The 24,069-nt window shown below is 42.8% G+C and overlaps 1 protein-coding gene across 1 annotated transcript in view; it reads left to right on the top strand.

Annotated features, from left to right (window-relative positions):
• The window catches only part of PLEKHM3 (pleckstrin homology domain containing M3), a 223,345-nt gene that overhangs the window by 108,399 nt on the left and 90,877 nt on the right, over nucleotides 1-24,069 (top strand). Inside the window, exon 6 of the mRNA XM_027565778.1 lies at nucleotides 6,630-6,693. Coding sequence (XP_027421579.1) covers nucleotides 6,630-6,693 — 64 coding nt within the window. The remainder of the gene's footprint in view (nucleotides 1-6,629; nucleotides 6,694-24,069) is intronic.

The raw sequence follows: 24,069 nt of genomic DNA, 5'->3' as shown, positions 1-24,069 counted from the left end.
ACCTGCTTATTACAGTGAAAATGTGTGCTGATTTTAGATTCTTCACCATGGTGGCAAGTCACAGAGGTCACAGAACTGGACTTCATTTGCATTGAATTCTTGCACCATATGGTGATCACAAGTTGTTTTCTGACCAAAAAACTTCAATAACCATTCATTCTTTATTAAGCACACAAATAGTAAAATTATAAAATCAGTGCTGCCACGCTCTCAAGGAGGTGCCAAACTTTGCCTCCTACACGTGAGCAGCTTCCCTGGCTTTCCCTGAAGTGGCTGTGTGCCCTGCAGAGCCCTGTAATGCTCCCCAAGCACACCTTGGGCCTGCGACTTCTCCACCAGCTCTTCCATAACTTACCCTGGAAGGCCCCACTTGTTCCATCCATTCCCTAAAGAGCTCCCACAAGCTGGGCAACCGTGTACACCGAAGCCACCATGGGGGGAAGCCCTTGGCGTCCCCCAAACAGGAAGTTGCCCTTGCCTTTCCTGGGCTTGGATTTCATGTGCTTATTTGCCCTGCACTTCCCCTGTGGACATCAGCCTAAAGAAAATATTCCAGGAAAGACAAACACTGTGTGATATCGCTTATGTGTGGAATCTAAAAAATACAGCAAACTAGTGAATATAACAAAGAAGCAGCAGACCCGCAGATACAGAGAATGAACTCATGGTTACCATTTCGGGAGGGGGGCAACAATATTGGAGAATGGGAGATACAAACTATCAGATGTAAGACAGGCTCCAGGATGTATTGTACAACATGGGGAATATAGCCAGTATTTTGCAATAACTGTATCGTTCCAATTTTAGTATATGTGCCGCCAAAGCAAGCACTGCAATAACTGTAAATGGAAGGTAAGCTTTACAAACTGAATAAAAATTTTAAAAAAGAAGATATTCAGAGAATGCTCTTACCAGTTCAGTCTGCCTTAAAGACACGAGCAATGAGAAAGAGGAACAAGCTGATGGGGTTACCTGAGCCCACCTTTGAAACCCTTCTCCCCTCTAAGCAGAAAAGCAAGTCCCTCCCTTTAAATAAATCTTTTTCTTCTTTTATGTACATTAAAAAGTGTTTATTTACATTAAAGAGACATATTTAAATGCCACGCTATCTTCCCTCTCAGGAAATTTATTCTCATATTTGACTTCAATGCTTTCTTGATATAATTTCCATCCTCATGGAGAAGAAAAGCTGACTGGCATTATCTGTCTTAAAAGTCTATATTTTTTATGGCCACCACTAAATCTCTTGGACACAACATCTCCTCCAAACACAATATACACAATATGTGTATATTGCATTTTCCAGTTCTTTGTGTCATTAGGACCGAACTCTTGTAAATTATTAGTATTAGACACTGAAGAGTGCCAAAGAGGAGACAGAAAATATGGTGCTTCTGGAAGGGCTGAGAATTTCTTCCAGAGGGAAAGAGAAAATAAATATGTGAAATATATTTACACACAGAAACAACACATAGCTGACTTTAGCTGTATATAGATCATGGTCACACGCTAGTAAAGTAATGCTCAAAATTCTCCAAGCCAGGCTTCAGCAATATATGAACCGTGAACTTCCTGATGTTCAAGCTGGTTTTAGAAAAGGCAGAGGAACCAGAGATCAAATTGCCAACATCCACTGGATCATGGAAAAAGCAAGAGAGTTCCAGAAAAACATCTATTTCTGCTTTATTGACTATGCCAAAGCCTTTGACTGTGTGGATCACAATAAACTGGAAAATTCTTCAAGACATGGGAATACCAGATGCCTCTTGAGAAATATGTATGCAGGTCAGGAAGCAACAGTTAGAATTGGACATGGAACAACAGACTGGTTCCAAATAGGAAAAGGAGTTCGTCAAGGCTGTATATTGTCACCCTGCTTATTTAACTTATATGCAGAGTACATCATGAGAAACGCTGGACTAGAAGAAACACAGCTGGAATCAAGGTTGCTGGGAGAAATATCAACAACCTCAGATATGCAGATGACACCACCCTTATGGCAGAAAGTGAAGAGGAACTCAAAAGCCTCTTGATGAAAGTGAAAGTGGAGAGTGAAAAAGTTGGCTTAAAGCTCAACGTTCAGAAAACAAAGATCATGGCATCCGGTCCCATCACTTCATGGGAAATAGATGGGGAAACAGTGGAAACAGTGTCAGACTTTATTTTTCTGGGCTCCAAAATCACTGCAGATGGTGACTGCAGCCATAAAACTGAAAGACGCTTACTCCTTGGAAGGAAAGTTATGACCAACCTAGATAGCATATTCAAAAGCAGAGACATTACTTTGCCAACAAAGGTTCGTCTAGTCAAGGCTATGGTTTTTCCTGTGGTCATGTATGGATGTGAGAGTTGGACTGTGAAGAAGGCTGAGCGCCGAAGAATTGATGCTTTTGAACTGTGGTGTTGGAGAAGACTCTTGAGAGTCCCTTGGACTGCAAGGAGATCCAACCAGTCCGTTCTGAAGGAGATCAGCCCTGGGATTTCTTTGGAGGGAATGATGCTGAAGCTGAAACTCCAGTACTTTGGCCACCTCATGCGAAGAGTTGACTCATTGGAAAAGACTCTGATGCTGGGAGGGATTGGGGGCCGGAGGAGAAGGGGACGACAGAGGATGAGATGGCTGGATGGCATCACTGACTCTATGGACATGAGTCTGAGTGAACTCCAGGAGTTGGTGATGGACAGGGAGGCCTGGCGTGCTGCGATTCATGGAGTCGCAAAGAGTCGGACACGACTGAGCGACTGAACTGAACTGAACTGAACTGAAAGGAGTATGAGAGATGACTGTGCCCAAAGTTGGTTAGTTATTGTGAGAAGAATGAGCAGTGTTTGAAGGCAATGAGGATCCACCTGGAGTGGAGAAAGTAGAAATCCTCTTTGTTGCTCATCAGCTGTGTTCATTGAATGTATCCATCTCCAGCCCTTAGCACAACACTGGCTCATTTCAGGCACTGAGTACTGTTTGTTGACTGGATCACCGACTGACTGTAGTACCCCAGTAAGGGTAAACCAGTGTGATTCCACTTGTAAATCTGTAATTAATTCTTATATCCTGTATACTCTCAGTTGTGGAAGTTTAAGGATTTTAGAGAAGAACTTTAAGTAGCAAAACATTAACGATATGCTCCCCTGCTAGGGTTCATTTCAGTCACCTTCCTTCTAACATTTTCTCCAGCTGACCTTCACGTGTTCAAACCAACAGAAAAGGCAGGAGCTCACCTTGAAATGATTTTCCAGCCTACTTGTTTGGTTCACTCTGTCTCTTTTTCTTAGCTCTGCTGGCACATTGCTTTCATTTTATTTAAGAGACTTCATTACGAAGCAGTTGCCTCTGAAAAAGATAATTCCTCCTATTCAACCACACTCAAACATCCTTTGTCCCCATATTAGATGACCATATTCTGCTGCCCTAGTGACCCCACAGAAAGACTGAATCCTAGGCTTGCTTCTCTGCACGTATGTTTGGGTCTCAACTTGCCAGTGTTTATATATATTTAAAAATATCTAAATGTAATCTTGTATTCTGGATTAGGCCCTTGGGGAGAAAAAGGACATTAGTGAAACAATTGGTGAAATCTGAATGAGTTCTAATTTACATAATTGTTCATTTCTTCATTTTATCAATGAACCATGGCTCATGATTGTGTAAGATTAGGGGAAGCCAGGTAATAGGTATAAGATCACAAACATTTCACAAAGGGAGGATGTATTGGGAAATCAAGTACATGTGAACATCCTGGTTCTTTTCAAAGCAGTTTTTCAAGCATGAGAAAAATTGCAGACTACCAAAGTGTACTTCAGATACTTCTAGGCTTTGTAAGATAGACAAAATAAAACAACCCCTGTTCATGCCAAGCCTCCTCCTACTCGGTTTCCTCGGAGGTCCATTCCCCACCCCATCCCCAAAGCTTCTGTGCTGATGTCAGAAGTGCCCCTGGCTCTCCCACGTCTCTCAACCCCACATCCCTGAGGGCCACACTTGCTGTCCCCCACACGAGCACTTGCTGTCCAGCACAGATAAATCTCAGTGCTTTATCCCGTCCCCGAGCAGCCTGCCCTGTGTTGGCCAGTGACATCACCATCCTGACATCCCAGCTAAGAATTTCAGAATCACCTTCAGTTCCTTTCTCCTTTTTCACCCATTCCAAGTGTTGTCAGCCCTCCCAAAGGGTCTCTTCTGTCTATGTACTCACCCATTTCCTTTCGCCGTGTGGTTACCCTAGGCCACAGGTACCTGGTCAGGACTGTCCCTAATTGCAGTCTTGCCAGCCTCCCCACTGCCTTCAGGAAGTGGGCATGACCCAGCACATCAGTGTCAGTATCCTTCTTTTAAAAAATAACAATTGGTCTCTATTGCTGCTGGCCTAAACAGTAATAAACACCTACCTGGAAGAGAGATGTATTATACAGCTATATTAGACAGTCAGTTCATACCCACGTCTCTCCTTTTTCCATCCTTATCTCCAGGAAAGTAGAGAAAGCACAGACCTTTGGAGTCAGAAAGTCCTGGCCTTGAAGCCCAACTCTTTGACCCTGGACAAATTAGTCTTTGCCTCTGAGCCTCAGTTTCCTCTTATGTAAAATGGAGGTGGTACCTACCACATGGGGCTGTTGTGAGAACTAAAATGAGATGTTTATTGAGGGCCACACCCAAAGCAGGCTCTTCTCATTGTTAACCCTGTAGGGGTCCTGAGGAACAGGTCTCTTGATGATCTCTGTACCCTATGAGTGTGAATTGAAAATGGAAGTTGGTCATGTCTCACGAGCCCTCCTGGGCCCGTGGTCTACCTTTTACAACAGGGGCCTCTCAGTAGGAAAGCTTCATCCCTCATGGAGGGACTGAGCACTTTGCCTCCACCCTTCCCAGCTGGGCAGGGACTGTGTGCTGCTTCCTGTCATGTGTGCAGCCCCGAACCATTAGAGGTGAAGGGATCCCGGCCTCAGGAAGTGAATTCTGTTCTTCAGAGTACAAGGACCGTGTCACTCAATGGTCTGTTCTCACTCTGTGGATGAAACAGGGATTTTCAGCAGAATTCTTCAGAAGCTATCATTCTTCCCAGGAGAAAGCCAAACTATTAATACAAAATGCTTATCGGGGGCCTCCCTGCCGGGGACTTTTTCTCATTGATTCAATGCCCTTTCTTTCTTCAGTGGCCTAGTACAGTAGTTGGCACATATCTGTGCTTAATCAGAATTGAATGAATAGAAAGATGAATGGAAGGATGAAGGATTTAATCTCTAGGATTTGTCCAGTAATGCACACTTAATTGAAAGACTGAATAATGAATTCCCCAATGAGCTAGGTATTAGACCAGTGATTCTAAACCTTGGCTGCTCTAATCACCAGGAGAGTTTTTGTTTTAAGACTGATTTCTGGGTTCTACTGATTCCTATGCCCTATTATTTTCTAAAAGCTCCCAAATAATTCTAATAGACAGCCAAGGTGGGCACCTACCATGCTGGACCAATCTAAAAGTATGTACCCTGTGCATAGCTCTTACATCCAGTCACCATATTGTAATTAACGGTTTATGATCTTTCCCTTACTTGACTTTATGCTCCTTGAACTCTGATACTGGGATTGTCTCGTTCATAACTGTCTTCCAGTGCCTGGCACAGTGCTTGACATATAGTAGATCATCACTAATGTTCGTTAAGTTGAGATCGTTTCTTTCACTTGGGTGGTTCTATGCAATTTTCTTGTATCCTAAGGCAAAGACAGAAAATGCTAACACTGTGAGTTTTGTTTTATGTGAGTGTGTGTGTGTGTGTGTGTGTGTGTGAGTGTGTGGTGTTTTGTAGCCATCTATTATATGAGTGTGTGTGTGTGTGTGTGTGTGTGTGTGTGTGTGTGAGTGTGTGTGTGTGTGTGTGAGTGTGTGGTGTTTTGTAGCCATCTATGCTTGGTATCTATATACTTGTCCCTAATTCTTTTTTTTTTTTCATGTTCACTCACTGTCACTTTTCCAGATTCTATGAACTGACAGCATCCAAAGATATTGGACTTTGTCAGGGAGCCTCAACTTGAAATATTTTGTCCTATTATTTCCATCCATACCTGGTCTCCAAAGCTCATCCCTATATACATAAGAGGATAGTTCATTAATGTGAGGTCTGGCACCACCATCCTCATTAATGAAAGCCACAGGAGCCTCTAGAAAAAGACACACAGGTTGCTACTCTCGTTGATTTTCTCAACTCCACAATCTATTCATTTAGACATAGAATAATAGATCTGGAAAGATATTTAAGATACCGAGTTCAGTCATCTTCATTAAACTATGAAGAATCTGAAGCTACATGGGTTTTAGGACTTGCCTGAGATGACACACCTTTCAAGGGCACAGCTGGTGCGAGAAACCTGGCGCTCTGGTCCTCAGGCCTGGACCACTGCACTGTACTCCGAGTATCTTGGAGTACATCAGAAATCAAAGATCACACTTTTACTTCCTCTTTGGTATCTGTGTTAGAAAGAAAAATACCTGGAAAAGGTATTATAGGTTTCTCAGAGGATGTGGGGAGGAGGAGTCATTAGGTGGAAAGGGATTCTTGAATGAGAACTTAGAAACTTCTCAGAAAAAAGTGTTTTGTGACAGTACCTCAATTTGTGTTTCTGTCCTTGTTTTCAGAATTTTCCCCAGAGAATACCTCCTTCAACAGATCCACCTGTATTCCCTTGCTGATCTGCAGCAGGTAAGCACTTCATGGGGCCATTTCATGTCTGTTTTCTCCCCAGGGATGTGTTTTTGTTGCTTATGTTCTTGGTACTGAATTCTGTCATCATTAGTATAGTTATATTCACAAGCCCAGATAAGTATTTTCTATTCAGAGTGAGAAAGCTTAATGTAAAAAGATATTATAGGACAATAAGAAATGCTGGCTAGGATTTAGAGAAACTGGAGCTCTCGTACACTTGCTGGTAGGAAGGGCAAGTGGTGCAGCCCCTCAGGAAAATGGCTGGGCAGTCCCTTAAAAAGTTAAATGTAGAGTTTCCCTGTGACCCAGCCATTCCACTCCTAGGCACATACCCTAGAGAAGTGAAAACATTTGTCCACATAAAAACTTGTAAGGGAGTGTTCAAACATCATTATTCATGATAGCTAAAAAGTGGCAACAACTTGAGTGTTCATTAGCTAATGAATGGATAAACAAAATGTTGTATATCCACTTAAAGCAATAGTATTTGGACATAAAAAGGAATGAAGGGTACAACATGGACGAGCCTTAAGAGCATCATGCTGAAAGAAGCCAGACAGAAAAGAATAGATATTTATGGTCCTTATTTTATGTAGTCTTTTCTTAGAATGTCCAAAATAGGCCAGTCCTTAGAGACAAAGAAGGTGAGTGATTGCCAGTGCCCAGGACAAGCCATGGGGTAAGGAGTGGCTGCTGATGGTGTGGGGCTTTCTTTGGGGATGATAAAAATGTTCTGGAATTATTTGTGATGGTTGCACAACTTTGTAACTGTACTAAAAGCTAGTGAATTGTATACTTCAAAAGAGTGAATTTTATGATAGGTGAATTGAATCAGTAAAAAAAATTGTACAAGGAAAAAAGACATCAAGGACAATGAATATATTAAACTCTGACTTGTGTTCAAGCCAAACAGTTCGATGATGTTACATTAAAAAAAAAAAACAACAGAACAGAGCATGTAGGAGTGAAAATCATCTTTTTATACTTTTATTAGAATACATATATCCTTTCAATGATTGACCAAGTTAATAGCCAGGAAGAAAACCAACCCAAAGTTCTGAATATGTTAGGCTTTGCTTAATCATTTAAATTAACAGCTCATTCTCTAACATGTTTTCAGATGCTACATGAAAGCATTGCTTTCTTTTCCATATTTCCTGGATTCTTTCAAGAGTCAATTAAATAATAATAATCAGTTCAGTTCAGTCACTCAGTCATGTCTGACTCTTTGCAACCTCATGGACTGCAGCACACCAGGACTCCCTGTCCATCACCAACTCCTGAAGTTTACCCAAACTCATGTCCATTGAGATGGTGATGCCATCCATCTCATCCTCTGTAGTCCCCTTCTCCTCCCATCTTCAATCTTTTCCAGCATCAGGGTCTTTTCAAATGAGTCAGCTTTTTGCATCACGTGGCCAAAGGATTGGAGTTTCAGCTTCAACATCAGTCCTTCCAATGAACACTCAGGACTGATTTCCTTTAGGATGGACTGGTTGGATCTCCTTGCAGTCCAAGGGACTCTTAAGACTCTTCTCCAACACCACAGTTCAAAAGCATCAATTCTTCGGCACTCAGCTTTCTTCACAGTCCAACTCTCACATCCATACATGACCACTGGAAAAACCATAGCCTTGACTAGATGGACCTTTGTTGGTAAAGTAATGTCTCTGCTTTTTAATATGCTGTCTAGGTTGGTCATAACTTTCCTTCCAAGGACTAAGCATCTTTTAATTTCATGGCTGTAGTCATGATCTACAGTGATTTTGGAGCCCAAAAAAATAAGCCTGCCACTGTTCCCACTGTTTCCCCATCTATTTCCCATGAAGTGATGGGACCAGATGTAATGATCTTAGTTTTCTGAATGTTGAGCTTTAAGCCGACTTTTTCACTCTCCTCTTTCACTTTCATCAAGAGGCTTTTTAGTTCTTCTTTACTTTCTGCCATAAGGGTGGTGTCATCTGCATATCTGAGGTTATTGAGATTTCTCCTGGCAATCTTGACTCCAGCTTGTGCTTCTTCCAGCCCAGCATTTCTCATGATGTACTCTGCATAGAAGTTAAATAAGCAGGGTGACAATATACAGCCTTGATGTACTCCTTTTCCTATTTGGAACCAGTCTGTTATTCCATGTCCAATTCTAACTGTTGCTTCCTGATCTGCATACAGGTTTCTCAAGAGGCAGGTCAGGTGGTCTGATATTCCCATGTCTTGAAGAATTTTCCACAGTTTATTGTGATCCACACAGTCAAAGGCTTTGGCATAGTCAATAAATCAGAAATAGATGTTTTTCTGGAACTCTCTTGCTTTTTCCATGATCCAGCGGATGTTGGCAATTTGATCTCTGGTTCCTCTGTCTTCTCTAAAACCAGCTTGAACATCTGGAAGATCACAGTTCATGTATGGTTGAAGCCTGGCTTGGAGAATTTTGAGAGTTACTTTACTAGCGTGTGAGATGAGTGCAATTGTGTGGTAGTTTGAGCATTCTTTGGCATTGCCTTTCTTTGGGATTGGGATGAAAACTGACCTTTTCCAGTCCTGTGGCCACTGCTGAGTTTTCCAAATTTGCTGGCATATTGAGTGCAGCACTTTCACAGCATCATCTTTCAGGATTTGAAATAGCTCAACTGGAATTCCGTCACCTCTACTAGCTTTGTTCTTAGTGATCCTTTCTAAGGCCCACTTGACTTCACACTCCAGGATGTCTGGCTCTAGGTGAGTGATCACACCATCATGATTATCTTGGTTGTGAAGATCTTTTTTGTACAGTTTCTGTGTATTCTTGCCACTTCTTCTTAATATCTTCTGCTTCTGTTAGGTCCATCCGATTTCTGTCCTTTATTGAGCCCATCTTTGCATGAATGTTCCCTTGGTATCTCTAATTTTCTTGAAGAGATCTCTAGCCTTTCCCATTCTATTGTTTTCCTCTGTTTCTTTGCACTGATCACTGAGGAAGGCTTTTTTATCTCTTCTTGCTATTCTTTGGAACTCTTCATTCAAATGGATATATTTTTCCTTTTCTCCTTTGCTTTTCACTTCTCTTCTTTTCACAGCTATTTGTAAGGCCTCCTCAGACAGCCATTTTGCCTTTTTGCATTTCTTTTTATTGGGGATGGTCTTGATCCCTGTCTCCTTGTCACAAAGCTCTGTCCATAGTTCATCAGGCACTCTATCTGTCAGACCTAGGCCCTTAAATCTATTTCTCACTTGTACTGTATAATCATAAGGGATTTGATTTAGGTCATACCTGAATGGTCTAGTGGTTTTCCCTACTTTCTTCAATTTAAGTCTGAATTTGGCAATAAGGAGCTCATGATCTGAGCCACAGTCAGCTCCCGGTCTATTATGTAATAATAATAGTAGTAGTAATTGTGACAACTTTCAGAACATATCAAACTGCTGTGATTCGGTTCTTTTCTTTGTTGTTTTGCCCTGAAGAAAGAAGGTCAACTTAATCTGTGTTTAGATCCTTCACTCATTTTCAAGACTGAAAAAATAAATAAAACCTTGAGAAGTAATTTCACCTCAAGGATTTTATGTTGTGTGGTTTTTTTTTTTTTGGCTCCCCCAGAGGCAGGCAACTTATTTTAAATGGTAGGAATGGTTTTAGAGTGTTTATTAGAGAGGGCTGAGTGAACACTAGGGTTTTGATTTTCACTTGTGCATCCAACTTAAAATCTGTTTGCACCTACCAGCTCTCTCCACCCCTTCAGTCCTGCTGCCCTTTACCACGTAATCAAACAGTGATCTGCTGGATGGTATGGAAAGAGATGCAGTTTTAATTGTGATTGCCCAGTGGTATTCACGGGGAGGAATTGGTTACAAGACCCAGTGTACACCTATGTATTTCTAGGATCAGGATCAGTGATCTAAGGACCCAGACTCTTAGCACTGGAGAAGTGAGTTTAAAGGCACAGGTGGTGTATTCTGTAAAGGTGGTTTGAAATAGAATGGGTAGGCTCCAGAGTGAGTACTTTTTGAGGAAGCCTTTCAAAAACAAGTTATGATACCAGATGAAGAGAAAGAATCAGTAATTCCATATTCATTTTAGGGTGTCAAAGTAGTGTAGCTATTTGGCATAATAAAGCCTTCTCTTTTAAAAAGCTCTCTTATACCCTGCTGTCTTTTTTCTTTTTGTTCCCCCTTGTAATAATCAAACCATACAATGCCAAGCAGCTTACCTAAATCAGTGGCAGCTGTATTCTTGGTGGGCGAGACCATTAGCCTCAGAGCCCCATAAGCAGCTTAATCAGTTTCAGCCTCCATCGTAAAGCAATAGAGGCAATCTACAGCTTATCAAACTCCCTGTAGGCGGGGGTGGCCAGAGCTCCATGCGTCCATTTACTCCACAGTTCTCTCTAACCTGGTTCTTTGTGCCTGGCTTTAAGATCTCCAAATCTATCATATTGAGAGGAAGTTTAATTCAATTACTTTTTCTGCCTGAGGTGGGTTAAATTGGATTTAGCTTTTGATCTATTTACATCTAGGCTATCAGTACTGAAGGAAACCTCTGCCCCATCTTCCCTTGGTTTCAGAGTAAATTTCTGGTCTGTTTTCTGAATCTGAACTGTTCTTGCAAATTGATAAGTGAACACAAGAATGGGGAAAAATACTATTGCTTTGTGACAGTGCATGTCAGACATAGCAGGAAATCCCACATCACTAACCCAGCTGCCAGCCCAGGTTGTCCTATACCATTTCCGCCTCTGTCTGGGTGCTATGCCACTCTGTTTCAAGTCAGCTTCAGGAGTTTCAGAGTATTTCCTCCATTCCATTCCCATCCTCACTCCTAAAATAAAGGTCTCTGTAAAAGCATCCTTGGACAGAAAGGAGATCAAACCAGTCAGTCCTAAAGGAAATCAACCCTGAATTGAATATTCATTGGAAGGACTGATGCTGAAGCTGAAGCTCCAATACTTTGGCTACCTGATGCGAAGAGCTGACTCACTGGAAAAGACCTGGATGCTGGGAAAGATTGAGGGCAGGAGGAGAAGGGGGCAACAGAGGATGAGATGGCTGGATGACATCATCAAATCAATGGACATGAGTTTGAGCAAACTCCGGAAGATGGTGATGGACAGGGAAGCCTGGCATGCTGCAGTTCATGGGGTCACAAAGAGTAGGACACGACTTAACAATGGAACAACAAATAAACACGTCTCTTCTATCAAGTGAAATGACTATAGAGGAATGAATTCAGTTTATAAATTTTTCAAGGGAAAGGCAGAAACTCAAGTAAGTAACTGAAGAATTAATCTTGAGTAGTGGAAATGGCAACCCACTCCAGTATTCTTGCCTGGAAAATCCCATGGACAGAGGAGCCTGGCCAGCTACAGTCCATGGGGTTGCAAGAGTCAGATGCAACTTAGTGACTGAACCACGACTACAAATGTCAATATAAGTATCTCTTTCCTAAGGGCCTAGATTCCTTTCTACAAATTTCTCTCAAGTGAATTTGAGTTTTTCTATTAGCTTTTATTTTAAAAACAAAATGTAAATATCTTCCTCTCCAGAGAGAAAAAGAAAGGTAAAAATTGAACAAACACTATAAAAGGGGATTTATAAGTATATATCCAAAAATCTTAAAATAATACAGTACACAACATTACCACCTAACTAAAGACACTGAAAGAATTGTGGTATCAAAAAATGTGCAACCTTTTTCTTTCTTGCTGTTTTCATGTTTATAAGTAATAGTCCCCAAAGTTTTAGCAGATAGATTCACTTCAGCGAATCAGCAGATTATGCCTCTGATACTACACTCAAGAAAAAATTCCCCCCTCTTCTTAGTATTTGAATTCATTGGCCTCTTTGCATGCACTCTGTCTACTTTTGTACACTTGAACATGGGAGATCAATAGCACGGACTGACACTCCTCAGCAAATGAGACTTCCTCTAGTTGATCTGGGCACTTTAATCACCTGCCCACTGGCCAGTGAGTGGTGTTGCCAATTATTGGCACCATTGGTAGCTTATGACAGTGCCAAATCCTTGTCTTTTTTTTAAACCATTTATTTTGTATTGGAGTATAACTGGATATAATCCAATATATTGGATATGCTGGAAAAGATTGAGGGCAGAAGGAGAAGAGGGCGTCAGAGGATGAGATGGCTGGATGGCATCACCAGTGCAATGGACATGAACTTGGGCAGACTTCGGGAGATGGTGAAGGACAGGGAAGCCTGACGTGCTGCAGTCCATGGGGTCACAGAGTCCGACATGACTGGGCAACTGAGCAACAACAATAGCTGATTAACAATGCTGTGAGAGTTTCAGGTGGATAGCGAAGAGACTCAGCCATACATTCTGAATCCATTCTCCCCGAAACTCCCCTCCCATCCAGGCTGCCACATAACATCGAGCAGAGTTCCCTGTGCTATACAGTAGGACTTCTTGGTTATCCATTTTGAATACTGTAGTGTGTACGTGTCCATCCCTAACTATCCCTTCCCCCCATTCTTCCCCCCAGCAACCATAAGTTCCTTTTCTAAGTCTGTGAGTCTGTTTTGTAAATAAGTTCATGCGTATCATTTCTTTTTAGATTCCACATATAAGGGATGTCATATGACATTTCTCTTGTTCTGGCTTACTTGTCTTTTTATCTCACCAGTAAGTAAGCTGCTCACTGGCTTTAACTAGCAGGTGGCAAGTGTAGCAGTTAACTCCCACAGTCATTCCTAATCAGTGGCAGGGGCTTCCCAGGTGGCTCAGATGGTGAAGAATCCACCTGCAATGCAGGAGATGCACGTTGAATCCCTGGGTTGGGAGGATCCCCTGGAGAAGGAAATGGCAGCCCACTCCAGTAATCTTGCCTGGGAAATCCCATGGACCAAGGAGTCTGGTGGGCTACAGTCCATGGGCTCTCAAAAGACATGACTTAGCAAGTAAAGCAACCCAACAATCAGTGACAGCATTGTAACACGTAGGACAGAACAAGCACTTCTCCCGCCCTACCAGCAGGGCACGGAAGATGGGGGCAGAGACTCTCCAAATCCCAGCAGCTGGGGGATGGGGGTGGGTACACCAGCTTGAGTTATTCATTTAAGTTTGGAATTGCAAATGAATTTTTCAGTAAAGTAGATATTGTTAGAAAAACATGCGATCTTTGCTCTTTGAATATAAACCTGACAGAATGTGCTTTTTTTTTTCTTTCAAATAAAATCTTACAAATTTTCAGGAGGTTTGAATGCATAGCGGTGTTTTAAAATGACACAGCAGTTCCTCAGAAAGGATTTGGCAGGCAGTGTCTATCTTAAGCATGTGAGAATGAATGGACAAGTGTTGGTGCATGTTTTTAATGGGGAAGCAAGGCTACTTTTTTAGAGATTTTTTCCCCAGTTTGATGCTTTGAGAAAGGAAAGTAGAATAGAAGTTGTGTTTCGTTAGTTTCAATCTGCCCAGCATTACTGGAGATTCATGGGATGGCTTTACAACAGAAATACAACAAAAAGATACACTCCAGTGGGACAGCGGAAACAATCCCATAACCCTCCATGCTTGGCTTTTTGTATTAGTTCTCCCCTTCCTCTGTTGCATGTGTGACAACCATCTCCTTACTCAGATCCCTTTGGCTCTTTTAACACTGATAAGCAAATCCCACATTTTATCAGTAGAATACATTAGTATATGCAAATTAGCATTCACTGGATCCTAGCTGCTCTCAAGGAGCAAATCAGAACCACGGTTTAATATGCCATTCCTCGGGCTGTGTAAGTGAATGAAGGCTTCTTCTAAAGTTCTTTCTACTTGCTGAAAGGAAAGGTCAGATTTGACTTCTAAATTTTGGCTACCTGTGCTCTTGTGACAAAAGCCTAAGATGTGTGTAAATGACTAACTCTTCTGGTGTTACTCACCTTTGGGACGTATGTAAGTTAAGCAATGAATGATTCCATTTGTACACGATTCATGAGAAAGGATACTGGTTGATCCCAGGGGTGAGGCAGTTGGCTAGAGCAGCCCTTCCCCACCACTCCCTCCACCACTCACCACCTCACCTGCCAGCACACACACACAGACACACAGACACACACACGCTCTTCTTGTAGGCCAATCTCAGAACTGATTTCCCCATTGTTCACCTTCCTGGGCCCTAACTGTCCAGACTAGCCCCTACCTCCAGCTTAAGACAATGCGATTCTAGTTAATATGAAACACAGGCATACTTCATTTTATTGCACTTTGCAGATATTGTGTTTTTCACCAGTTGAAGGTTGGTGGCAACCCTGCATTGACAGATAATGATCAGCATTTTTTATTAATAAAGTATTTTTTAATTAAGGTGTGTGATTTTTTTTTTTTTGGACATAATGCTTGTACATTTAATAGCAGTTTAGTGGGAAACCAGAGAATTCATGTGACTCGCTTTACAATGATATTTGCTTTATCTCAGTGGTGTGGAACTGAGCCTACAGTAGCTCTGAGGTATGCCTATATATTTCCTGAGAGGAGTAAATTATTATTTTAGCACAAATTCTTTTGTCTTATTAAGTTGAAAGCACAGAATGATACCTGAGGGGAGATAAATTCCAATAAGTGAGTTTTAATTATGAAGAAAGGTGGAAGAATATGAACTTTGGAGTACTTCCGAAAGAGATGTGAAGTGGGAAGAGCGCTAGAGCGGAGGACTCACAGCCCTCAAGAGCCATGGAGAGAGAGAGGGGTAAATCAGAAGCCTGCTGCCTTTCTAGAGGGGCCTCGGGTGGTCTGAATTGTTTGTTTTATGCTAAAGCAGTGAACATTTATACTAAGCAACTGAGCATGTGAATGTTCCAATGACACAATGGACAGATGGATGAATGGATGGATGGATAGATACACACACACGTACGTACACTGTCCTGAACTCATTAGCACTCTCTCCCCATAAAAGAAAAGCAAACAAATTAATTTAACATAAGCCCTTAAACGAAACAATGTTAGAAATGCTGCTTTGTAAAATAATGCACAGAATTCTGAAAGCAAATAAAATCTCAATGTTTTACATATTGGCACAACAGTAGGTTGTTCAGTGTTGCAAATTTTCTGAACACTAAACCTTCCCAAACAGCTCACTGACTTTTCAGCTCGATTTTTCTCTAGTTTTCCACTCCCACAGAACTCAGGAATTGTCCTCCTTGGGGCTTAAACATTTGTCAGAATTGGCTCCTGAAGAAATAACACAAGCGGTGGCCAGCCCTACCATGAAGATTTTCTAGTGTGTTCTTGCTAGTGAGTATGATCACAAAAGGTGACGTGTAAGGCATTTCGAGGCCACTTTTTAAAAACATACTTGGCCGAATTCTTCTCTGAGGAAGTATGCAAGTTATTTTGCATGGCTCTGCCCCACCAAGCAAACACAGAATCAGAGAATGTTATTCTCTGTGGGCGCTATTCACAAAGTCAGCAGACAAAGGCCAAGCCTAAGTGGGCACCCAGCGCAGCTGCCCTTTCACCGAAGAAGTAACAGGTGATGACCTTTATTCACACAAGGGCTGACGTCTTTGAATCCACAGCCCCCAGGAACACAGCGCCTCGGTGCCCACAACCCAGTCACTGGTGCCGAGACCTCAGGAGCCCGAGGAACTTGTATTCATAGCCTCTCAGCACCCCTGATCCCCGCGCCATTGTCCATCCAGGCCTTAGCGGGCAGGATAACTAATTAGGAGCATTTGGATTTAACCAGCAGAAAAACAAAGCGTGACAGCTTGCCTGAGTTGCTTCATGGCCAGAACCTGTGTCCCCTGCAGCCTTCACAGCCTTCAGAAACTCCTGAGTATAATCTGGGGCAAGATGGGGACAAGGCCTCCATTAAAACATCACTAAATCTCTGTGAGTACTTTCATCAAGGTCAGTCCAACCAGTGAATGAGTTAGGAGAGAGGACCATAAGTTATCTGGGAGACAAATCATGCCATTTAAGTAAGGAGGGTTTTCAACAGTGAATGTTGAAGAGAACGTGATGTTTCACGGTGAAGGGAAGGGACCAAATGTCCCTTCCTTTGAAGGATTGGCAGGCTGGTAGCAGAGCAAATGAAAAGTCACTCTTTCTCAGGAGAGCAGGTGGGAACAGTTCCCAACTCGTGTTTCGTCTCCCAGGGTTTCAGATTCTGGCAGGAGGGTAGAGGGGGAAGTGACAAGTGCCACGGCTGTAACCGGGCTCTTCTGACTCCTTCCCTGAGGCCTCTGGTCCTCGGAGACCTGCTGATTACGACTGTTGGCGTTTGAGTGTCGGGGCCAATTAGCCGAGTGGGTTAACACAGATGATTAACACAGGGGTATTGCAGATTGTTTGTTACACCAGCTGGTTAGTCTTCGCCCAGAGAAAACTGCCTGCCTATAGACCCCGGCCCCACACCCGACTGCAGCCACACACCTAGCCCACAGACGAGCGAAGGGCTAGGGACTGGGTGGTGGGGCTACGGCACAAAACGTGGCTAGCCAGGGGCACAGGTCTTGCTCTTCTGGGGACACCAGGTGAGAAAAATGGCCCTTAGTGATGAGTGCTGGATGGAGAGCCATGTCGTCCAGGTGAGAAAGAGCTCAGAGATTAGGATTCCAGAAGCCAACCGTGAGCCACCGCTGCCCTCCAGCCTACCCCGCCCCGAGTATAAAAAGCCAGCTAGTGGATGACGATGCAGCCACACCACTGGATGGTGCTCGGTCAGCGCTGAAGTCACTTCCCTGGAGTCCGGTTTCCTGGCCGCCTCGTCTGCTTTGGCTTCTGACCATCTGCGTTCTGTTGTTAATTTGGTGGTTTGTGTTATTGTTGCTGTTTCCCACTTATTAAAAAGCAGTTGTAATACTGACTAGGTAAGGGCCTGTTTCCAGTTTACTTAAAGATAAAAGGTCAGGTTAGTGTGGCTCTTACTGAAGGTGAAATTGGACTCCCCCCCCCCCAGCCACCACCCCCCACCTCCTCCTCAGCCTGCCACCTCACATATAAATATGTTTTGAGTCACTGGGAGCAGGCAAGACAGTCAGTTCAGTTCAGTTCAGTCACTCAGTCATGTCCGACTCTTTGCAATCCCATGAATTGCAGCACACCAGGCCTCCCTGTCCATCACCAACTCCCAGAGTTCACTCAGACTTACATCCATTGAGTCGGTGATGCCATCCAGCCATCTCATCCTCTGTCGTCCCCTTTTCCTCCTGCCCCCAATCCCTCCCAGCATCAGAGTCTTTTCCAATGAATCAACTTTTCACATGAGGTGGCTAAAGTATTGGAGTTTCAGCTTTAGCATCATTCCTTCCAAAGAACACCCAGGACTAATCTCCTTTAGAATGGACTAGTTGAATCTCCCTGCAGTCCAAGGGACTCTCAAGAGTCTTCTCCAACACCACAGTTCAAAAGCATCAATTCTTCAGCGCTCAGCTTTCTTCACAGTCCAACTCTCACATCCATACATGACCACAGGAAAAACCATAGCTTTGACTAGACGGACCTTTGTTGCCAAAGTAATGTCTCTGCCTCTCAAAATGCTATCTAGGTTGGTCATAACTTTCCTTCCAAGGAGCAAGTGTCTTTTAATTTCATGGCCGCAGTCACCATCTGCAGTGACTTTGGAGCCCAAAAAAATAAAGTCTGACACTGTTTCCCCTGTTTCCCCATCTATTTCCCATGAAGTGATGGGACCAGATGCCATGATCTTCGTTTTCTGAATGTTGAGCTTTAGGCCAACTTTTTCACTCTCCTCTTTCACTTTCATCAAGAGGCTTCTTAGTTCCTCTTCACTTTCCGCCATAAGGGTGGTGTCATCTGCATATCTGAGGTTATTGATATTTCTCCTGGCAATCTTGACTCCAGCTTGTGCTTCTTCCAGCCCAGCGTTTCTCATGATGTACTCTGCGTAGAAGTTAAATAAACAGGGTGACAATATACAGCCTTGACGTACTCCTTTCCCTATTTGGAACCCAGTCTGTTGTTCCATGTCCAGTTCTAACTGTTGCTTCCTGACCTGTACACAGGTTTCTCAAGAGGCAGGTCAGGTGATCTGGTATTCCCATGTCTTGGAGAATTTTCTACAGTTTATTGTGATCCACACAGTCAAAGGCTTTGGCATAGTCAATAAAGCAGAAATAGATGTTTTTCTGGAACTCTCTTGCTTTTTCCATGATCCAGCGCATGTTGGCAATTTGATCTCTGGTTCCTCTGCCTTTTCTAAAACCAGCTTGAACATCTGGAAGTTCACAGTTCACATATTGCTGAAGCCTGGCTTGGAGAATTTTGAGCATTACTTTACTAGCATGTAAGATGAGTGCAATTGTGCAGTACTTTGAGCATTCTTTGGCGTTGCCTTTCTTTGGGATTGGAATGAAAATACCTTTTCCGGTCCTGTGGCCACTGCTGAGTTTTCCAAATTTGCTGGCATATTGAGTGCAGCACTTTCACAGCATCATCTTTCAGGATTTGAAATAGCTCAACTTGGATTCCATCACCTCCACTAGCTTTGTTCATAGTGATGCTTTCTAAGGCCCACTTGATTTCACATTCCAGGATGTCTAGCTCTAGGTGAGTGATCACACTGTCGTGATTATCTTGGTCGTGAAGCTCTTTTTTGTACAGTTCTTCTGTGTATTCTTGCCACTTCTTCTTAATATCTTCTGCTTCTGTTAGGTCCATACCATTTCTGTCCTTTATCGAGCCCATCTTTGCATGAAATGTTCCCTTGGTATCTCTGATTTTCTTGAAGAGATCTCTAGTCTTTCCCATTCTGTTGTTTTCCTCTATTTCTTTGCATTGATCGCTGAGGAAGGCTTTCTTATCTCTCCTTGCTATTCTTTGGAACTCTGCATTCAGATGCTTATATCTTTCCTTCTCTCCTTTGCTTTTGGCTTCTCTTCTTTTCACAGCTGTTTGTAAGGCCTCCCCAGACAGCCATTTTGCTTTTTTGCATTTCTTTTTTTGTTATTTTTTAAATTTTTTTTTTATTTAAGAAATTATTTTTAAATTTTACAATATTGTATTAGTTTTGCCAAATATCAAAATGAATCTGCCGCAGGTATACATGTGTTCCCCATCCTGAACCGTCCTCCCTCCTCCCTCCCCATACCATCACTCTGGGTTGTCCCAGCGCACCAGCCCCAAGCATCCAGTATCGTGCATCAAACCTGGACTGGCAACTCGTTTCATACATGATATTATACATGTTTCAATGCCATTCTCCCAAATCTTCCCACCCTCTCCCTCTCCAACAGAGTCCATAAGACTGTTCTATACATCAGTGTCTCTTTTGCTGTCTTGTACACAGGGTTATTGTTACCATCTTTCTAAATTCCATATATATGCGTTAGTATACTGTATTGGTGTTTTTCCACCTCATTAGAACTGATTCAAATGTATTCTTTTTAATGGCTGAGTAATACTCCATTGTGTATATGTACCATAGCTTTCTTATCCATTCATCTGCTGATGGACATCTAGGTTGCTTCCATGTCCTGGCTATTATAAACAGTGCACAATGCATTTCTTTTCCATGGGGATGGTCTTGATCCCTGTCTCCTGTACAGTGTCACAAACTTCCGTCCATAGTTCATCAGGCACTCTATCTATCAGATCTAGTCCCTTAGATCTATTTCTCACTTCCACTGTATAATCATAAGGGATTTGATTTAGGTCATACCTGAATGGTCTAGTTGTTTTCCCTACTTTCTTTGATTTAAGTCTGAATTTGGCAATAAGGAGTTCATGATCTGAGCCACAGTCGGCTCCCAGTCTTGTTTTTGCTGACTGTATAGAGCTTCTCCATCTTTGGCTGCAAAGAATATAATCAATCTGATTTCGGTGTTGGCCATCTGGTGATGTCCATGTGTAGAGTCTTCTCTTGTGTTGTTGGAAGAGGATGTTTGCTATGACTAGTGCATTCTCTTGGCAAAACTCTATTAGCCTTTGCCCTGCTTCATTCCGTATTCCAAGGCCAAATTTGCCTGTTACTCCAGGTGTTTCTTGACTTCCTACTTTTGCATTCCAGTCCCCTATGATGAAAAGGACATCTTTTTTGGGTGTTAGTTCTAAAAGGTCTTGTAGGTCTTCATAGAACCGTTCAACTTCAGCTTCTTCAGCGTTACTGGTTGGGCTATAGACTTGGATTACTGTGATATTGAATGGTTTGCCTTGGAAACGAACAGAGATCATTCTGTCGTTTTTGAAATTGCATCCAGGTACTGCATTTCGAACTCTTTTGTTGACCATAATGGCTACTCCATTTCTTCTGAGGGATTCCTGCCCGCAGTAGTAGATATAATGGTCATCTGAGTTAAATTCACCCTTTCCATTCCATTTTAGTTTGCTGATTCCTAGAATATCGACGTTCACTCTTGCCATCTCCTGTTTGACCACTTCCAATTTGCCATGATTCATGGACCTGACATTCCAGGTTCCTATGCAATATTGCTCTTTACAGCATCGGACCTTGCTTCTATCACCAGTCATGTCCACAACTGGGTATTGTTTTTACTTTGGCTCCATCCCTTTATTCTTTCTGGAGTTATTTCTCCACTGATCTCCAGTAGCATATTGGGCACCTACTGACCTGGGGAGTTCCTCTTTCAGTATCCTATCTTTTTGCCTTTTCATACTGTTCATGGGGTTCTCAAGGCAAGAATACTGAAGTGGTTTGCCATTCCCTTCTCCAGTGGACCACATTCTGTCAGATCTCTCCACCATGACCTGCCCGTCTTGGGTGGCCCCACAAGGCATGGCTTAGTTTCATTGAGTTAGACAAGGCTGTGGTCCTAGTGTGATTAAATTGACTAGTTTTCTGTGATTATGGTTTCAGTGTGTCTGGCTTCTGATGCCCTCTTGCAACACCTACCATTTTACTTGGGTTTCTCTTACCTTGGACGTGGGGTATCTCTTCATGGCTGCTCCAGCAAAGCACAGCCACTGCTCCTTACCTTAGACGAGGGGTATCTCCTCACCGCTGCCCCTCCTGACCTTGAATGACAGTATTTGGATCAAAACTAACCCATCATGTGTTCAGAGAAACAAATGCCGGCCATACCTTTGGTTGGTTAGTGGGGTTTAATTATATATGTTACCTAATGCTGTATAATACATTACCCCAAGACTTAGTAACTTAAAAGTAAATACTGCCTCCCATGGTTTCTGTGGGTCAGGAATCCTGGAGGTGTTTAGTTGGGCAGCATGGGTATGGAGTCTGTTAGGAGGCTGCAGTCCTGATGTTGGTGGGTCAGGACCGCATCATCTGAAGGAGCCTTGACAGGGCTGGAGAGTCTCCTTCCAAGGTGGGTTACTCCCCCATCTGGCGAATAAGTGCTGGTTACTGGTGGGCGTCCTCTCCTCCTCCTTACATGGGCCTTTCTATGAGCTTCTCAGGTGTCCTCATGACATGATGGCTGGCTTGTGAGTGACCTCTGAGACCTTGCCTTGAAAGTCAGCATCATATTCTGCCATACTCTATTCATTTGAAATAATCACTAAGTCAGGCCACATTTATGGGACAAATTAAAGTCCATCTTCTAAAAGGAGGCATGTCAAAGAATGGGTGAGTGTATTTTAAAACCACCATACTTTGTAATAGCATCTTGTTTTTTTGTATATTGTGTTATCACCTTTTTTCTACCCACTTTATGGGCAAGAAAACTGAGATTTAGAAAAATTAGCCAGCATATCAAAGCTACAGGGCTTCTGCTCAGTGGCTGAACCAAGACTGAAGTCGGGGATTTCTGACTCCTTTCTTTCTGCTGTACCATGAGTGTGTGTATTAAAAAAATAAATAAATAAAGGCAGCCTTTTGGGTACTCTCATCTCATACTTGCCATTTTTATGGCACAGAGATATAAGGAGGAAACATACTTCCAAAAAGTTCAAGAAGAGAAACACATGAAGTCAGTTATAATTCTTAAAGTTATTTCCTGTACAACCTGAGAGATGTAAGGAAGCAAACTCCTTTATCATACGTGATATGCTCACAGGGAATAGCCTTAGGCTGCAGAAATATGTTTGGGTACATTTCTGTCATATTTCTTTTATTGCCCTGGTCAGACTTCCTTTATGCTGCCAACAGCCAGCATGAAAGGGGGTTCCAAGAGTCCTTCTGACTCTTCCTTTTTATTTGGTTCAATTCAATAACCGTGTGTACCAGGCCCTGTGCTAGGAACAGAAGGTGAGTGAGTCACACAGCTCCTTCCTTCACTGAGCTCACAGTCTCAGGAGGAGGCAGACAAGCAGTTTTTAAGTTTAGGAGGAGCTGGAGTCAGGAAACACATCTCACCCAGTGTGGAAGGTTATAGTCCACAAAGATATCCACAACTCTATTTCCCATCCCACATCCCCTTCTTACACGGTGACTTTGACATTCTTCCTATTGAGAAGGGGTATCTGGTTTTTATTTTTTAATTTTTTCTGAATTTGGGTGGGCCTGTGACCATGGAAGTGATGCTATGTGACTTCAAGGCTAGGTCTTAAAAAGTGATACAGCTTCAAGCTGGTTCTCTTTGGGAATGCTCACTCTTATAAACCAACCACCATGTTGTAAGGAAGCCCATATTAGCCCATGCAGAGACCCCACAGAAAGAGGTCACATGTCGTCATTCCAGCTGACAGCCATCATCAACTGACAGACATGTGAGTAAAGATACATCCAAATGACTCCCACCACCCCTAGCCTTCAAGTCTTTTCAGCAGAGGCTCCAATGAGGCTACAGATTTCATGGAGGAGAGACAAGCCATCTCTACTGTGTCCTGCCTGAAAGCCTGACCTAAAGAATCTGAACATAATGACTGTTTTTTACCACTAGGTTTTTGGGTAATTTGTTTTACAAGCAATAGTAACTGGAACACCCAGTAACTTGGCTGTCAGAGAAGGCTTCTTAGTGGCTGTGACTCTAAATTAAAATGTGAGGCTCTATAAATGTGAGCCAGGTGAAGGACAATGGGAAGAGGACTTCCAGGCCTTGGTAGCCTCAAACCCTTCTGTGACCAAACCCATGGAGAGAGGCAAGCAGGAAAAATTTCTCCTTACTGACTTGGATATTTACGAAGAGCAATTTTCATTACTGATTCTGCCAGTTCTGTCTGCATGCTTCAGGATATTGATAAATTCTCTCAGAACATTCATGGGACAAGTATGATGGTATCACATCACTCTCCTCAGAAATGACTCTGTGATGTGCCTCAAGCAGCAAGGAGCGTGACATTTATAATCTTTTCATCCCACCTGCACATCTGAACCGTGAACCCGGTTCTCCATCAGACTCTAGCAGGGTGTTCTCTCTATTCATTTATTCATTCAGCAAATATTTATTAAGCACATATTATGTGCCCAGATGGAGAAGGCAATGGCACCCCACTCCAGTACTCTTGCCTGGAAAATCCCATGGATGGAGGAGCCTGGTAGACTGCAGTCCATGGGGTCGCTAAGAGTCAGATACGAC

The sequence above is a fragment of the Bos indicus x Bos taurus genome, chromosome 2, assembly GCF_003369695.1.
Source record: "Bos indicus x Bos taurus breed Angus x Brahman F1 hybrid chromosome 2, Bos_hybrid_MaternalHap_v2.0, whole genome shotgun sequence".
NCBI lineage: Eukaryota > Metazoa > Chordata > Mammalia > Artiodactyla > Bovidae > Bos > Bos indicus x Bos taurus.
This window is presented reverse-complemented; position numbering and strand designations above follow the sequence as displayed.